Source organism: Sparus aurata, chromosome 6 (assembly GCF_900880675.1).
Source record: "Sparus aurata chromosome 6, fSpaAur1.1, whole genome shotgun sequence".
NCBI classification, from domain to species: domain Eukaryota; kingdom Metazoa; phylum Chordata; class Actinopteri; order Spariformes; family Sparidae; genus Sparus; species Sparus aurata.
Window position 1 is genome coordinate 5,843,444 of NC_044192.1, and position 16,413 is coordinate 5,859,856.

The 16,413-nt window shown below is 42.9% G+C and overlaps 1 protein-coding gene across 1 annotated transcript in view; it reads left to right on the plus strand.

The window, feature by feature from the left end:
- The first annotated feature begins 13,061 nt into the window (after positions 1 to 13,061).
- Positions 13,062 to 16,413, plus strand: part of rims4 (regulating synaptic membrane exocytosis 4) — a 66,601-nt gene continuing 63,249 nt past the window's right edge. Inside the window, exon 1 of the mRNA XM_030419201.1 lies at positions 13,062 to 14,523. Within this exon, the coding sequence (XP_030275061.1) occupies positions 14,427 to 14,523 (97 nt within the window). The 5' untranslated portion in view covers positions 13,062 to 14,426. The remainder of the gene's footprint in view (positions 14,524 to 16,413) is intronic.

Consider the following 16,413-nt stretch of genomic DNA (forward strand, 5'->3'; position numbering starts at 1 on the left):
GGTCGTTTCTGAGGTTGATAAAACTCCGTAAATTAGCGGTCTGCTAACTTGATCTCTCGAGAGGGAGTCTAACACAGTTTCACGGTGATTTAGACCATGGATTAAACTTACACCGGAATATCCCTTTAAATTCATGACGTCAAATCTAAAATCTACTCTACGTAAAAATGGTGGCGCTTGTTTTGAGGTATTATTAGTCACCACACCAACAGGACCGCTCCGTCTACATGTCACACAGTCAGCGGTCGGTACCTCTGCTTAACGCTGAAGAAGGCTGTGATCACAACATTAAGGTAAGCAGATGGTTCCGAGTCCTGTGTTGTGCGTTTCCCAACATGGAGCATATTTAACAGCTCTAATTTAGTTTTATTTTTTTTTCCCTCTCACCAGCTGCCAGCGGCTCTTCAGTTTTCACACTGGAACTGAAGCTCTGCAGGAGAAAATCAGTCAGTTGTTCCTCAGAAAAACGTTTCACCTTTAAAAAATTCAATGCGTTTTTTTTTCTCGTTTCTTCCTCCTTTACTTTGAATCCATCTCTTTCTCTTCCCCCCCCCCTGAAGACACACTCACAGTCGTGGTTGCAAAATCATTATTTAAACACACACACACACACACACACACACACAGATGAAAGGCGAGGAGCGAGGAATTGAACCTGCGCTCTCCTGGGACGCTCCCAACATGTGATTGGGATTCAGCCTGCAGCTCAGAGAGACCAGGAACCATTAACCACCATGTTCTGTTACACTATTCACACACACACTACGGCATTTAGCACATACGGTGTGTGTGTAGAGCTCAGTGAACGGTGTTTGTAGAGCACATTAGAGATGCTGAAGGAATAAATCTGTTTCCTTTCGCAGTTTCTGGGTCAGAGAGGGAGGGCGGGCGGAGAGAAGGAGTCGATGTCCGGCGCAGATACAGTCGTCTTTCTCCACTGAACTGATTTATTAAACCTAATTGGACAGGGGATTAGAGGAGGAGTTATGCTGGACTCTCCGGAGATGGTGATGGAGGACAGGTTCGCTGTATAACTTTGTTAGCATCCTCACACGACCTCATGTGGTGGAGGCATTATTAGAAACGGAGGACTGCAGTTTGAATCTGTGGGGACGTTTCCAAACCACGATGTCCTCAAAACACTAACCAGGTGGTTTTTGTGCCTAAACCTAAACCCAAGCAGAGGATGAGCACTGAGTTGTGACAGAAAATAAAGTTTAACCTGAACAAATGTAAAGTGGCAACATAAACAAGTGTTTTAAGTTATCTCGGGTTTTGCAGAAACTTACTTAGCTGACATCTATTCTGGAGATTGGGTTGTTTGTAGCATCCAAGGACGTCTCCAAAACGAACTAATCTCATTAGTTTATATAAAAGCTGAGACCAAAATGACTCGCCTATCTTCCACATAGCTTCCGATTTGTGTGCACTGGACACTTCTGCTGACCGAGCCGGCTGACTTCCTGTTTAGCGCCCGGCAAACTCGAATTGGGATGAAATAATCGAATCGTCTGGCTCTTCTAGACTTGCCAAATGTCACTGGCTGAATGGATTAAATATGAAAGTGAAACAAGTAATTTCTCGGTGGTTGTGACACTCCAAAAAATGTATCCACTGTTTCAGAAATGCTTTGTGGGACCAGGTGCATCACCTGACGTTGTAATTTCAAGGTTTGGCCACTACGACAGTTGGCGTCAAAGTCTAGCGCTCTTCCTGGTTCAGCTTGGTAGCAACGTGCATATCTACTGTATTCCCACAGAGGAAGCATCACAACTGTGCAAGATGTAGTCAAGAAACTAAAGGTGGAGTTCATCTAAATATTAAAGCTGAGACTGAACATCGATTGAGCATCGTTATCCAACTGCAAGATAGTCTTGATTGATTACAGATTATAGAAATTGTAAACTACCTCAATGTTCACTCTGTCCGTCCGTCTCTTTCTTGACTAAAACTGGAAGCCTACTTTTGTCGATCTGAAATCGAGGACTTACAATGTGTGACTGTGAGAGTCATCAATAGTCAAAACATAATTCCCAACATCAAACCAAATCCGCAGGATAATTACACTTTCCCAAACAATCCCAGCCCCAATAAATAAAACCACCTCCCTCCATCCAGCTGAAAAACAACAGATTCACTCTCCTGCTGCCGCTTCATCCTCCTTCCATCCGACCCGCTGAGGAGGAGCTGTTTCAAAGGGCTGAAGGCAAAATTACGTGTCTAATGTTTCAGCGATCACATCGTGATCAGAGATGAGAGGAAATGAGGATGGACAGAGTGACAGGAGACGGGTGACGACAACGGAGGGAGATGGAAGGTCTGAGGGTGGAGAAAAAGGAGGCGAGGACGAGGTTAGAGGGTTTGAGAAATAAAGACACGGAGCCACACAGGAAGGAACGCCTGATCCTCAAAGACAAATCAATGTCACCACACACACACACACACACACACACACACACGCACACAAAGACAAACAGCTGCAAACATCACGTGCTGGTGCAAACCTGCTGTGGATGAACACTCAATCAGACACACACAGTTTCTCAGTAGGTCACACACACACTCTCTCTCTCTCTTTCTCCTGTCTGTTTTTTTTTGCACTCATTTCTGTTGTGATCACTATTATATAATAGTGGATAAATAGATTCCTGTTAATGTATTTGTGTAAATGTGCATGTACAGATATCTAAGTAATGTGTCAGAGGATCTGCTTTATGTTTTCAGTACGATTATTTTATCATTTTAAGGGAAACTCTGACTTTAAACATTGAATTCTTTGAGCGGATCTTTTCGGGAGAGCTCGTGCTTTTGTAGCTCTGATAAACTGCCTCGGATGATGTCACTCGAGTCAGTGTCGGAAAATTAAACTACTCTAGCGGAAGTGAGGCTGCGAGACGTCTGTAGCCTCGTCACCTCTGCTCGAAGATCTATATGTCCCCTCCTGAGGTCCAGTGTTCCCGGTTCTGGTTAAGGTTCTGACTTGAGCACAATAGGAGGATTAATGTGTTTTAACAGATTATTGAACGGGGGAACATAGCCACACTCCCAGAATGCAACGCTAAATCGATACTGAAGTAGTAATCAGAACTAATTACTTCTGTCTCTCTGAGGGACCAATTTAATTTCCCGTTGTACAAATGTGAATTAATTCTATCCGAGTATCTTCGTTTAAACAAATCTGTAAACTTTTGTGAATAATTTAGCATTTACAGCTGCCGGTGCCGGCAGGATCATTATCAAACCACTTAACAGTCGACAGGATCGTGTTGCAAAGACGAGGATTCAGAGTTTGCTTCCACTTGCAGACGCGCTTGTGAGAAGAAACACACAAAGGCTGCAGATTAACCACAACAACAAAAAAATGGCAACGCAACAAAACTGCTGCTTTAAATGGCACTTAAAGAATCACGAGCGCCGGCTTTCTGATGTAACAAAGATTTGTTCTTTCACTTTGTGTGTGTGTGTAGATAGATGTGCCCTGACTGAGCCTACAATGACACACACACACACACACACACACACACACACACAGCTACCTGGTGATCCATCATGACACGGTTATATAAGACATTTATCTGTCCCCCTCCCTACGACTGCCCATGAACACACAGAGAGAAAATCATGGTGTCACAGAAGGACGAGCATAAATAAAGTAAAGCTCTTTGTGTGTCTTTATCAAACACACACACACACACACACACACACACACTGTGGTTGCTCAGTGGAGGTCTTTACCTCTGGCTGCTCAGCCTTCTGTCTCTTCCTGGATGGACCCCAGAGACACAGCAAGACTGACAGACTGACGTCAGCGTGTGTGTGTCAGTGTGTGTGTGTGTGTGTGTGTGTGTGTGTGTGTGTGTGCGACAGCATAACTGAGAAGCACCAGATTCCTGCCCGGTGCACGATCTGAAGCGTACTCCGCTGCCTGCTAGTCTTCAGATCAAATACCTGGTCTTTCATGAACTCGTGTTTGCAACCAAGGACAAAAATCTAATATCAACTTTGAAGGGGACTTAAAATGTTTTCAAGAGCAGCAGCTGAAGGGGAAACCTCACGCACTGCTGTAATTCTGTGAATGAACGCTCGGCCTGACAGCTTAGAACATTTTGAAAAATGATTTATACACGTATATAAAGATAATCTTCACATTAACTGCGAACAAAACAAAAAATGAGCCACCAGGATAAATGACGATCCGCTGAAATCCTTAAATTCCGATTCTGGACTTCATCATCGTCACCAGCTTAATAATAAGCAACGTTGGTTCACGTGCTGTTTTGTTTTCATGTTTCTTGAAATGCAAACATGTATCATTGTATGGTTATACAACATTGGTCAAACAGGGAGAATATAGAGAATATTAGTAAGATATTTAAAAGAAATACAGAAAAACTTGACAGATAAGGGATTTAAAAACCATTCCTACAAGTAGAATGGCATTCAGAAGAGCACATACCTCTGCAAGGGTCCGGCAGTCCCCTTTTTGTACTCACTCATAGATGTTAACTTCCTAAATATGCCTGATTTTTCAACGAGATACGTGCGTTACTCCCCGAGAAGTTGCCAAAAGTGCTGAAAGGCGACCGTTTCTCACAACGTTAAAGAAAGTGACCCTGGATCTCATCCTGTATCCGGATCCTTGATCCAAGTTTCGTTGAAATCTGACAAACCAACCAACAAATGGAAATGATAAAATGTAAAAATTGAACCTCCTTAGCAGAGATACGAGTTGTTTAGTTACTTTAAACTGAAAATGTGACTTAAATTCAAATGTTAGAGAGAAAAATTAAAAAAAGGAAACAAGACTTTCACCACAATTAAAACAATTTTTCACAACAAAAACAATAGAAATTGATAAATATGTATGAAAACAAATGATTTAATGTCCTGCATATATCTACAGGATCATACAACTAGCAAAGCTCAACTATAAAACGGTTTCCTCCCTAAATATTTATTGTCCTGATTTTTAGTCAGCTGCTTGACCTGCTTTGTTAATGTGAATAAAAACCTTCTTAAATCAAATATGATGCTGTTCTGTCAGTTTCTGATGTTACTGGTTCTTTCAACAAAGATATTTATGGACTTAACTCCAATGCAGTCCACTGAGAAGAGACTGGAAGTGTAAAGAAGTAAAAATAACAGATGTGGATGCAGATGAATGTTAAAGTCTCCTAGCTTTCATGTTGCTATCAGAACGAGTCTGCTCCAGATTTAATGTCACGGTCAACCTTAAGAATCTTCTTCTGGATGTTGACTGAAGTAATATCAACGCGTTCTCCAATGTTTTCACTTTTCCACTTAAGATAATCTCACAGAAAGTAAAGTTTTGTAAGCGACCAGGTGAATAAATTAAGTTTCTGAGTTTGTAAATGATTAATTCTGAGTGTGTGTGTGTGTGTGTGTGTGTGTGTGTGAGAGAGCGAGAAAAGATGAAGGCGATAAAGAAAATGAGAGAAAGAATAAGAAGAACACTTTTGACCTGCTCTACTCATAAAAGTTTCAATGTTAATGCTCAGCCAGGCAGGATTATGATGGAATAACACACATTCAGTTGCATAATCTCAGTGGACTACATGGCTGTGTGTGTGTGTGTGTGTGTGTGTGTGTGTGTGAGCTTAGGGGTTGGAGTGATTTGGAAACTGATTTGAGCGCTGACGAGCACCTCTGCACGTTATCTTCCATCTCCCCTCTTCTGTCCGTCTCACGCCATCGGTTTCCGTCTCGCAGCGCGTCATTTTGAATCTCCGTCATTAGAAAAATGTCCTCAAGTCTGTTGCCTTAATTATTTCTTTTTCCCTTCCCATCCACTCTCTCTCTCTCTCTCTCTGTTCCTCTCTGGGTGGTCTTGTCATCTCACATCAGTGTCAGCTGATCCTGACGTCGCTGCTTTGCAACTTGCAGTTGCCAAGACAACGCCGGGGATCGGTGGCGGGAGGGCGGGCGGGCAGCCGAGCAGGCGGGCAGACGTGACCTTTATGCCCCAAACCTGATCACACTCTCCAGGTCGGGGTTCAGTCAGGATGAATTTTATTCCCGTGGTATAAATAGGATCCGAGCCACCTGGAAAACCTGATCGTGGCAGACTGGAAGACAACGAAACAAACGTGGACGTACAGGCGGAGAATTCACTTTTAAAGGTGCAATCATATAAACTGATTCTCTGGCGAACGCGAACAGACGTGTTTTGTAACTTGGTTTCTGGGCTGACAGTCGCTTTTACTGAATACATCCGGAGAAGTCTGCCTGGAGTAGCTCCTAAACGACCTGAAGTAGCACTGTGACATTTCCATATAAATAAATGTCAGTTGTGCTGCTCTCTACACCTGCAGTTAATACAGCAGAACATTGTTTTGACCTACTGTTCTCAGACTCTGGGCGCACGCACACAGTTTGATTTTGTGCCAAGCTGTGTTTCATCCTAAAGGAAATGTTGCTCTCGTTGTTGTTTTCGATGCTTTCTAGGTAATTTCTGCAAAACGTTCATGACCGAACAAAAACTCAAACTTAAACCTGCAGACGTAAAACCTCTGTGCGGTCAAAAATAAGGTCTACATGTTGTTTTTTTATTAATAGTTTTGTTGTCCACTGGGAAATATCAGAAGGCTGCTTGTCATCTCAGCTGGCTGGAGGGGCGTGTCAGCGTCAGTGTTTAATGGAGAGCAGCTGGCAGGCTGAGCACCTGCAGGGGAGCGAGAGACAAAACATCAAACTTCTGCTGCTTCGCCTTCAAACTGGTGCAGGTAGCTTGCTGTTAACAGTCGTTTTAAGGAGTGAAGGAGCACACCAGCATCTAAATGGACCAAAGTGGTATTTGGAGGTATGTTTACATCATGTTTAATGAGCTGCAGCTGAGCAGCTAATTAGCTGTATGGCCTGCAAACCTAAGTGTTGTTTGTTCGGTAGCTTGTTCAACAAGATAAGGTGCCAACCCGATTGCCAGGATCAATAAAACCTTAAAACCTCACATCTATTTCTGTTGCAGCTTAACTTCAGTTCCAAAAAATATGTTGTGACAATCCTGTGCTTGAGTTTGGTTAGATTTAGGCACAAAAAACACTTGGTAAAGGTTAGAAAATGATCTTGTTTTGGCTTAAAGGCACAGTGTGCGACGATTTAAGTATTTTATTAACTCAAATCAACGTCTTCGTTCATAAGTAAGTCCTCATTGGTGTACAATTACCTCTGCCAACAATCTGACTTATCCTCCTGAGCGAAGATTTACCTATCTGAATATACAGTACATAGCACGGGCAAGCTCTATGGAGGCCGCCATGTCTTTCCGGTTTTAAAAAAACTATGGACTGCCGAGAGGGACACAAAGCACTATGTGGTACTACGTATTAAGGCTAAACGCGTTTTCGCTCCAAGCTAGCTTGACTGCGGAACTGAGAGGGAACCTCTAGTTTTATAGCCTTAATAACTAACTACATCTTTACCTCATTACTTGAATCAGTAGAAATACTCGACGCTGTTGGGAAAGAGTCCATATTTTGAAAATGAGTTTCTTGTCCGTCAGGGCCACCATAGCTTCCGGAACGTCTCCAACGTCTTCAGAACGGGTGGGGTGAGCAAAGGAGTGTTGCAATGTAGAACCTCACAGCTAGATGGCGCTAAATACTTGATATATTACACACTGTCCCTTTAAATGTCACCAGAAACACGGCTGTAGATATCTCAATGGTTCGTCAAACACACAAATTTGCTGAGGCTGGAGGTGTGCTGACATTTCGTCCAAAATGTCCAGTTTTACAGCCTGAATTGTCCTGAGGTCTCCTTAGAAATATCCAGTGGTCAAATGTTATTATAACATTGTGGAATCCATTTACCACAGGAGTCTGGCTCAGTGTCATCATCTGCTTAACACTGGATAACACAGAGATAACTGCTTTACGCAAATATGGTTTAAAGTCAAACATTTTGATTGGCTGTGCGGAAACAAGTATATTCAGTTGATTCTGATTTTAGACACATGGGTGATTGTGACGGTGGGAAAAGACGGGAAATAAAATTCAGACAGTGAAGGGGGGGAAAGTGTAGCGTGACTGTCAAGTAGACAAATTAACACAAGCAGACGCGTAAGGACAGCTGATGATAGCAGAAAGAAGACAAATGGAGACGCGAAAGAAGAAGACGGATAGTCTGACAGAGGAGCAGATGGAGGCAGAGAGACAGGCAGGGACATGAAAAAGGCGGAGACGGAGACGGAGGCAGGTACTTGTAGTAAAAGGTCAATGCTCCTGTGATAAGGTGTGCTTGGACAGCATGCTCACAGCGAGCGGCCGAACGCTTGTCAACACGATACCAGTGCACTTCACTGGCCACAGTAGACTCAGCAGAGCACACAAGGACGGAAGCATCGCAGTGTAAAGAGCCTTTTACAAAGGCTGCCGACTGAAAGTTACACAAACACGAACACTGGGAGGCCAAAATAAGACAACCATGATATAAAAAGGCCAGTGAGTAAAAGGTTTTACAGTCCCAGAGCAAAAAAAAAGGATGTTTGTACAGGGTTGAACAGGTAGTTTTAACAAATAACAGGATTCATTTGCTGCTTAATATTTCTGAATTGTTGCCTCGATATGTTTTTTTCTTTTTCGGTATTTGCTGAATGGAATACGTGGAGTAAGAAAAAATGCAACAACAATAGTGCTTCATGGTTTCAGTGCAAAGTTTTATGGCTCTACAGTGATGTCAGTCTCCTGGTCGGTCGAACACTGTGACCAAAACATCATGGCGACTCACCTGTCAGGCTGGGTATCGTTAAAAAAAATGTATTCCGGCACCAACACCTTACCTTCGATTACCAATTTCATGCTTAGTGTTTCTCCTACATGCCTTGAGACAGCCGATCACCAGCACCATTAGATCTTGGCACGACAAGCATGCTGCCAAGTGAAAAGACATCTTTGACATTTGATAGTTTCTAAGCAAAACCATTTGCAAGGTGCAGCAACACACCAACATCAGACAGTTGTAGCTAAATGTGGCAACTGTGGAATAATGAGTGAACTGAAATAATTACTCACACGTGTAGATATGAGGCAATTTTATTCTTCTTAAAGTGAAACTCTCGCCAAAAAGCAACAGAGGCTGTATTTGTGATTGAATATGAGACCTTTGTTTAAAGGCATAATTACAACGAAAGAGGCACTTTTAAGATTTACCGTAGTTTCGTTTTGGGCAAGCTAATTTTCAATGGGAGTGCTACGGGCACTTTTTACGCTAGCATCAAAATTGTTTGTTTATGCAGAAAATTGTTTGTGTATGTAGAGTTTACTAAAAATAAAGTTTTTGAACTTCTCACCGTAGGAGCTGGATCTCCGGCGCGTTACCATCATGGCAGACAAAAAGTGTCGATCCCTGAGTGCGGCCTAACAGGCAGGCTTGAGGTGTGGTCCACCATGACTCTCCTGACTGTTAGGTTGCACTCGGGGATCGACACTTTTTGTCTGCCATGATGGTAACGCGCCGGAGATCCAGCTCCTACGGTGAGAAGTTCAAAAACTTTATTTTTAGTAAACTCTGCGTACACAAGCAAAGTTCTCAATGCTCGTGTTCATGTGTAGAGACCCTGGTGATACTACGAGCAAAGTTTCATGTTGTGTCGAGCCTTCTTAGTGTTTTAAAAAAAGTGCCCGTAGCACTCCCATTGAAAATTACTTGCCCGAAAACGAAACTACGGTAAATCTTAAAAGTGCCTCTTTCGTCGTAAATATGCTTTTACACAAAGGTTTGACTCATATTCAATCGCAAATAAAACCTTGGTTGCTTTTTGGTGAGAGTTTCACTTGAAGTTAGCTTTTTTGATGTTGATTATTGTTGATGTGTTGTATTGAGAAGTTAACGTTAACGGTATTAAACTAACGTTATATCAGTCCTGTATAGCCACAGCACCGTGTCAGCTCTGGAGAAAAGTCTGTTTTTTTTACCGATTCTCATTCTGGTATCAAGGAAAAGAAAATCCCTCAGTCTTGTTTGCATGTCCTAATTGTTTGAGCCGTCGTTTCACGATGGTGCCCCCACCGATGAAGAAGTGGGAAACCTGGTTCACACACAGGCCGCTGTGATCCCTGCAAATAATAGGTAACAGCTGCTAGCTTGTTATGTTCGTACCATTAGCGAACAGTTTAGTGTTAGAGCAACTTACCAGTTTCAGCGTGAAGGTTTGGAGCTTGGAGGTTGTTGTTTCAGTGGCCAAGCGGAAGAAATTAGCTAATCGACGCCCAGTGACCGGTTTCATACCAACAGTCTACATCCGGTAAGTTAAACTAACATGTTAATGGACGAGAAAATGTTTTATTATTTAATTAAATTGTTAAGAGTTCAGCTGTAGGTTAATGTCACTGATAAGGCGGTAATGTTATTGGTGTTAACTGTAAAACATTAACAGGTAAGAGACTAATTGCCTGTTATGGTGCAGATTATTCCAAGATGGTGAACACAGTAAACATTACATCAGCACTTTATTTTGCCATGTTGATAGTGTTAGCATGTTGACGGCCCACTGTGACATTCACAGAGCTGCTCGCACGGCTGTTGACTCCTGTTAAACGTGGTAGCGCCGTGATAAGACAACTTTACTCTGCACATGTGTCTCAACCTGTGCAGTGTGTTTGTTTTCATTATGTGTGTGTCTGTGTGTGTGTCCCCTATGGCTTCTATCTATAGAAGCAGAGAGATGAATGGAGCCCTGTGAAGCTCCGGTGATTACACAGCCCATCTCCTCTCTGCTTCTCCTCTCTGCTTCACTGAAAAACAAGACGCAGAAGAACAGAGGGAGAGGAGTGCACAACGTGGCGACAAAGACGTGAAGAGACGCGAGGATGACGAGGTGAGAACGAGGGAGGGAATGAAAGAGTAAAATCACACGCGTACATACGAGCTTGAATAAAAGGTGAAAGAAAAAAATACCGTCAGTGTGTTCGTAGTGAATCTGTTAAGTCATTTTTCACCAGTCAGATCCGAATCCTCTCCCGTAGATGAACGAGGGTTTTATTTGCTGGCTCCTTGTCCACGCATACATGGGTATTGGCGCCACAACCGACTCTACGTCGACTTGGAAAGGCTTGAGCCGAAAGTGGCTAGGTGGCTTTACGGCGACACCCTGCCCTGACCTCGCCGTTTCCCGGGAAGCGGCGAGGTCAGGGCAGGGTGCAACTGTCGGACCGGTGCTTGACTGACTGCGTTTGTGTTTTCATACCGTTGGTGTAGACTGGTGTACGTAGAAAAAGGGTGAGATAACAGACAAAGGGAGGAGGTGGAAATTAAACCTTGACACATGAGGAGAGAACTACAAATTAAAACAGGAAATAACTCAACCAAAAACATCAACGTTTTATGACCTTAGAAGAAAAAAACCCAACTGTATTCAGCTAAAATGTGGTATTTGGCACAAGAGGTAAGACGCCACTTACTCTTTTTAAGTTGAAAGAAATCTAAATCGACAATTTGAGACATGGTCGATAAAATGTGAAAACTGATGTATGTACTTTATTCCCTCTGGGGCTCCTGTGAAGTGAAACATCTACAGGCAGCCGCTCAGAAAAACACAGATATCCTGCTGTTTAAACACGATGTGAAGTTTCTTGCAAAGATTGATGAAAACTCCCCAGATTCACGGCAGGATATCTGTTTTCACTGCGGGCATACGGAGCTGCAGCAGGTGTAAAGGGGGGAAATAATCAATACACAAAAAATAATGTTTTTGTTGTAAACTTCTCATGCAGCTCGTGTAAAAACAGTGTCAGTCGATTGAATCTCTGCCATCACTCAGATTTGTAAAGAGATCCCGACTAAGTACTGCATCACAGTTGTGAGGTATTACAAAAAACAACTGGTTGGTTGATAAAGTATGATGCATTGTTGTGTCGTAACTATCAAATGCACGTAAATTATTTAAAATAACACTCACACTTGCCGTCAGCTACAACATTAAAAATGCATCAGGGATCATCATCAAATTACAAAACAGTGACGAGAAGTGATTGTGCTGCATGGCTACTTGTTTACATTTAATAGGTAATACTTTTACTTCTTAATGCACATTAAGCAATTTAATCTTCTCAAGTCTCTCAATCAAAACAAAGAAAATAAGAGGCGTAGTTTGATGACATCATGAAGTAGCGTAGGATCGTCGGAGATGAACGATAACCACGTATGTCCAGCAAAAAATGTTTACAGACAAGGTATCAACGTTTTAATTCACGTTATATTTTGGTTATGTTCGCCTACATCATCTGGTGTTTCTCTGCAAGTTAAAGCGATACGCGACCACACGAAACGCACCGTCACCTTAAATTAAATTACAGATTTCTCTTGGTTTGAATATTGTTTGAAACATTTAGGATAATATGTACACAACTCCACAAATGTGTAACAAAGGTTTTAGTAATTTCTAGGAATTTTAATGCAGAAATGTTACATTTTAATTTCAGTATTTTTTCGCGGTGGTATGACCTATGATACGATGGATCTGAACACTTCCACCACTTTATGCTCTTAACTGTAGTTAGTTAAAACCAGCAGACATTCAACATGTCATGAACGAGTAAACGTCATGTTGTTGGATGGAAAACCACTAATGCTGCTTCCCAAAATTTTATTATGGCAGCTTGTTGCCACCACGACACTGGTCTGCCAACACAAACGTTGCTACCTCCGATCTCTTTTATAGATCTCTCTTTTCTCATACATCGCCAGTCATTTTGTCTTTGCCTCTCCTTTTTAGTCATTGCTTTAGTTTCACCCCGACAAAACACAACCAGTCAAATATTCCACCTCCCAACAAAAATACAGAAGGGGCGTCATCCAACATTGGATCACCTCTCCTTCTAGACTTTGATCCATGCATTTCTGATCATGTGTTGATGTTTGAGACACACAAGGAGGAAGAGAGAGAGAGAGAGAGAGAGATGGAGAGAGAGAGGCTGCAAACTTATCCTGCGTTGCATTACCTCCACTCTCCCCCCAAATCACGCCCATATTCCCTCATCCGCGTTGTGATTGGTCGGGCTGCCAGCAACAGTCTGCTCTCCATCCCCTCTGTTCCCCCTCCTCCCTCTCTTTCCCCCCTGCTCTCTCCCTCGCTCGCTCTCCCTGCAGCTCGTCAGTGAATGAGTTCAGTCAGACACAAGCTGTTAAACAGCACAGCCTCTCTCTCTCTCTCTCTCTCTCTCGCTCTCTGTGATTCTCTCTCATCATCTCTCTCTCGCTCTCTCGCTCTCCGTCCTCTCCCGTCTCAGGAGCAGACAGCCAGTGGAGCATCTGCACGGCAACGCAGCGGACACAGGACCGACGGAGGACGAGAGACGAATCCTCACAGCATCACAGCATCACAACGTTGCAGAACATTAACAGTGATACAGTTCAGATCAATGCAGAAGCAACAGATTGCCGCCCCCCCGCCACCACCACAGTCGAAATTGCTGCTGCAACTGATGCTCTCCCAGCTGATCTGGGCTCGGAAACGAAGCTGATTGCAGCCGACGTCTCCTGGGTTTTGAAACTCAGTTTATCTGGGTGAAAGAGAGGAAAAGCTTTTTGCTCTGTCAGAGCACCGGGGGGACATGACAGCGCTGAGCAGCAGAGGCGAAAAGCTTTGATTCAGTCGTGGGAAAAAGCAACACGTTTCAAGCTGGGCGTCAACATCACCCCGACCACCAGCGTCTCCTCCCATCCTCCTTCCTCCACCGGGATCGGAAGAAGAAGAAGAGGAAGAAGGAGACCAGGTAATTCGAGCTGTGAATGCACAAGCAGGAGGAGGATGTCAGATTGACATGCACGGTGCAGAGTTCAGGGAGTTTTTCTTTTGTCGTTCTGTGAAACAAACTGTGTGAGATCAAGTTTTATCAGCGTGAAGACTCACAACCAGACAACAACAGGTCCATCAGACTGTCACGTGGACTTCTGAGGACAAAAGGGGGATGAAGAGGAGGATGTACACCAGCTTCTTCTGCCTCGGAATGGAAGCAAAACAAGGATCCAGAAACTAGAGCAGAAATGACAGGAAGAGAGAGATTCGACTCTTCTACGCACCACCACAGATAGACGTTCAGTCATTGAGAAAGCATAAACAAAGGTATTATTTATAAGGACACTTAACCTCATCAAACGTGAGCAACCAAACGAGAGATATCTCACTTCACAAGGATGATATCGCACCGCTGGAGCTTTCATTTTGTCTAACAAACACAAACAAAGCAACACTCCTGCTGCCACTTGCTGAAAGTAAGTTGTTGCACCGATTTCCTTCGGTGTGTGCACCTCGGGGGTTCTTGCTCTACTCTTCTTTTTTCGGGGTGAGGTGGATCTGCCTCGGGGGCAGCTGACAGCCATCCAAGACGCCGCGAGCCGTACTCCGCGTGAAGAATGCCCAGCCGCGCTTGGCCAAGCCGGCCGACCCGGGCCCGACGGCGGGCCTGTACATGGAGAGATCGCAGAGCCGCATCAGCCTGTCGGCGTCCTTCGAGGCCCTCGCCATCTACTTCCCCTGCATGAACTCCTTCGATGAGGATGATGGAGGTAAGTGGGAATGACACACACACACTCACAGACACAGTAAGATTGATTGGGACACATGTTGTTTGTCACCTGTCTGCTGGAAAACTGATGTTTCCATCCACACGTCAGTCAGTCAGTCAGTCAGTGTGTTATGTAAATCTGTGCTGGCTCAGAGGAGCGACTCAGTGAATCACCCTCCAACATGTGCAAGCCTCTGTCACTGTTTACGTTTGTTAATGTAATAAATGCACATTTTAAATTATATTAAACATTGAATAATAAAATGTTAGCTCCAGTCTGATCCTGTGGTTTAACTAGTCCATCTAATAAATGATTCTACCATTCAGTCAACGTTTATCATAATCGATCAATGGTTTAAAAGTCATTTATCAACTAAGAATACCAAATATTCTCTTGGTTCAGCTTCTCAGATGTGATCACTGCTGCCTTTATGTCATTTAAGTTTAAAATGCTTGGTATTTAGACTGTTGGTTGAATTGTTATTGTCCTTTTCAGCCCTCTCCAATTTTTCTATAGTGAATGATTTATCCAGTATTTGAAAATGAACTAGACATATATTGAATGATAGTGGAAATATTTTGCTAGCTGCAGCCTTGATAACACTGCCGACATTTACGTATCCCTCTGATAAACATCACAGGGCTGATGTCCAAATGGTTAAATCCATCCAGTCCATTATATACTGCATGTGCTGTATTTAGTCTGAGAGGGATTTTGGTTATAAACAGTCAGTGACGAGAGTTTTAGTTTGATGCCAGTGTCCGTTTCACATCTGAAACAACAATTGATCCGAGCAGACTCAGTGGCTGAAGAAGTGATCCAGTAAAAATCTCCAGTAAAGACTCGATGTCCCAGAACTTCATGATGCCCAATAAACTAAGAAACTGAGGTGGCTCCTTTTTGCCCTTCTTAATCCACAAACACCAAAAAAACCTTGGGATGAGTTTCGATTCTGCATTTTAAGTTGACAAAGATTGAAAGCCCTTGATTCTGAAAAGGTAACCTGCACCTCCCACCTCAGCTACTGTACGTCTGCAGGTAACTACCGTCTGCTGTTCTGTTGACCTCGTTTTCTTCTACCTTTGTTTGTAAAGCAACTTGAGGCTGTGGTAGAAATACACATGACTTCACTACTACAGTGTACATATTTAAACAAAGTAAAATAGAGTAGTATTTACAAAAATTGGCCCATTTTGTGAAATTACGGAGCCTTTTCTTGCTGTTCTGAAAGATGACCTATTTTATTTTGTTAATCCTGTACACACAAGTTATCGTCACATGCGACACGATAAGATCTTTCCATGACTTCGGGGGATCTCATGTGAGTTTTCAGAATGAGATCATTGTTCGTGATGGCCTCCTTTTTAAAATCCAAGTGGAGCTTTACACATTTATAACCTGAGTTGGTGTCAGCAACGAAACTGAAAACATCTGTGAACATCTGTGGGGACTTTTATGATATTTAATAAGCTAATCATGTATTTTGTATTTAAAATCAAAGTGGAAAGAACAAGATTAGACTGAGATTGATGCATGTTTTTTTTATATGTGATGTTAATGTAGATGAGAGAGAACCTGTGCTCACCTGTGTGGTTACGTCAGGTGTTCATATGATGAGATTGTCAGTTGGATCGGATACATGAGATGATGTAATTCACGTTATTGCTACATTCCTCCTGATTTCGCACTAATCTCGTCTGGAAAACCGTAGCGCTGGATTGATTTTTCCATAGTTCAAAAGAAGGTTTATTGGAAGGATAAAGGTAGACTGACTTTTTAAATAAGAGGATCTCTGGAACGTGTTAGCTAGTGTTAAATAGGTCACAATCTTCTGAACAGATTGATTCAGATGTCTGAAGCCAGCTAACATGACAAATGGCAGCTAGTACA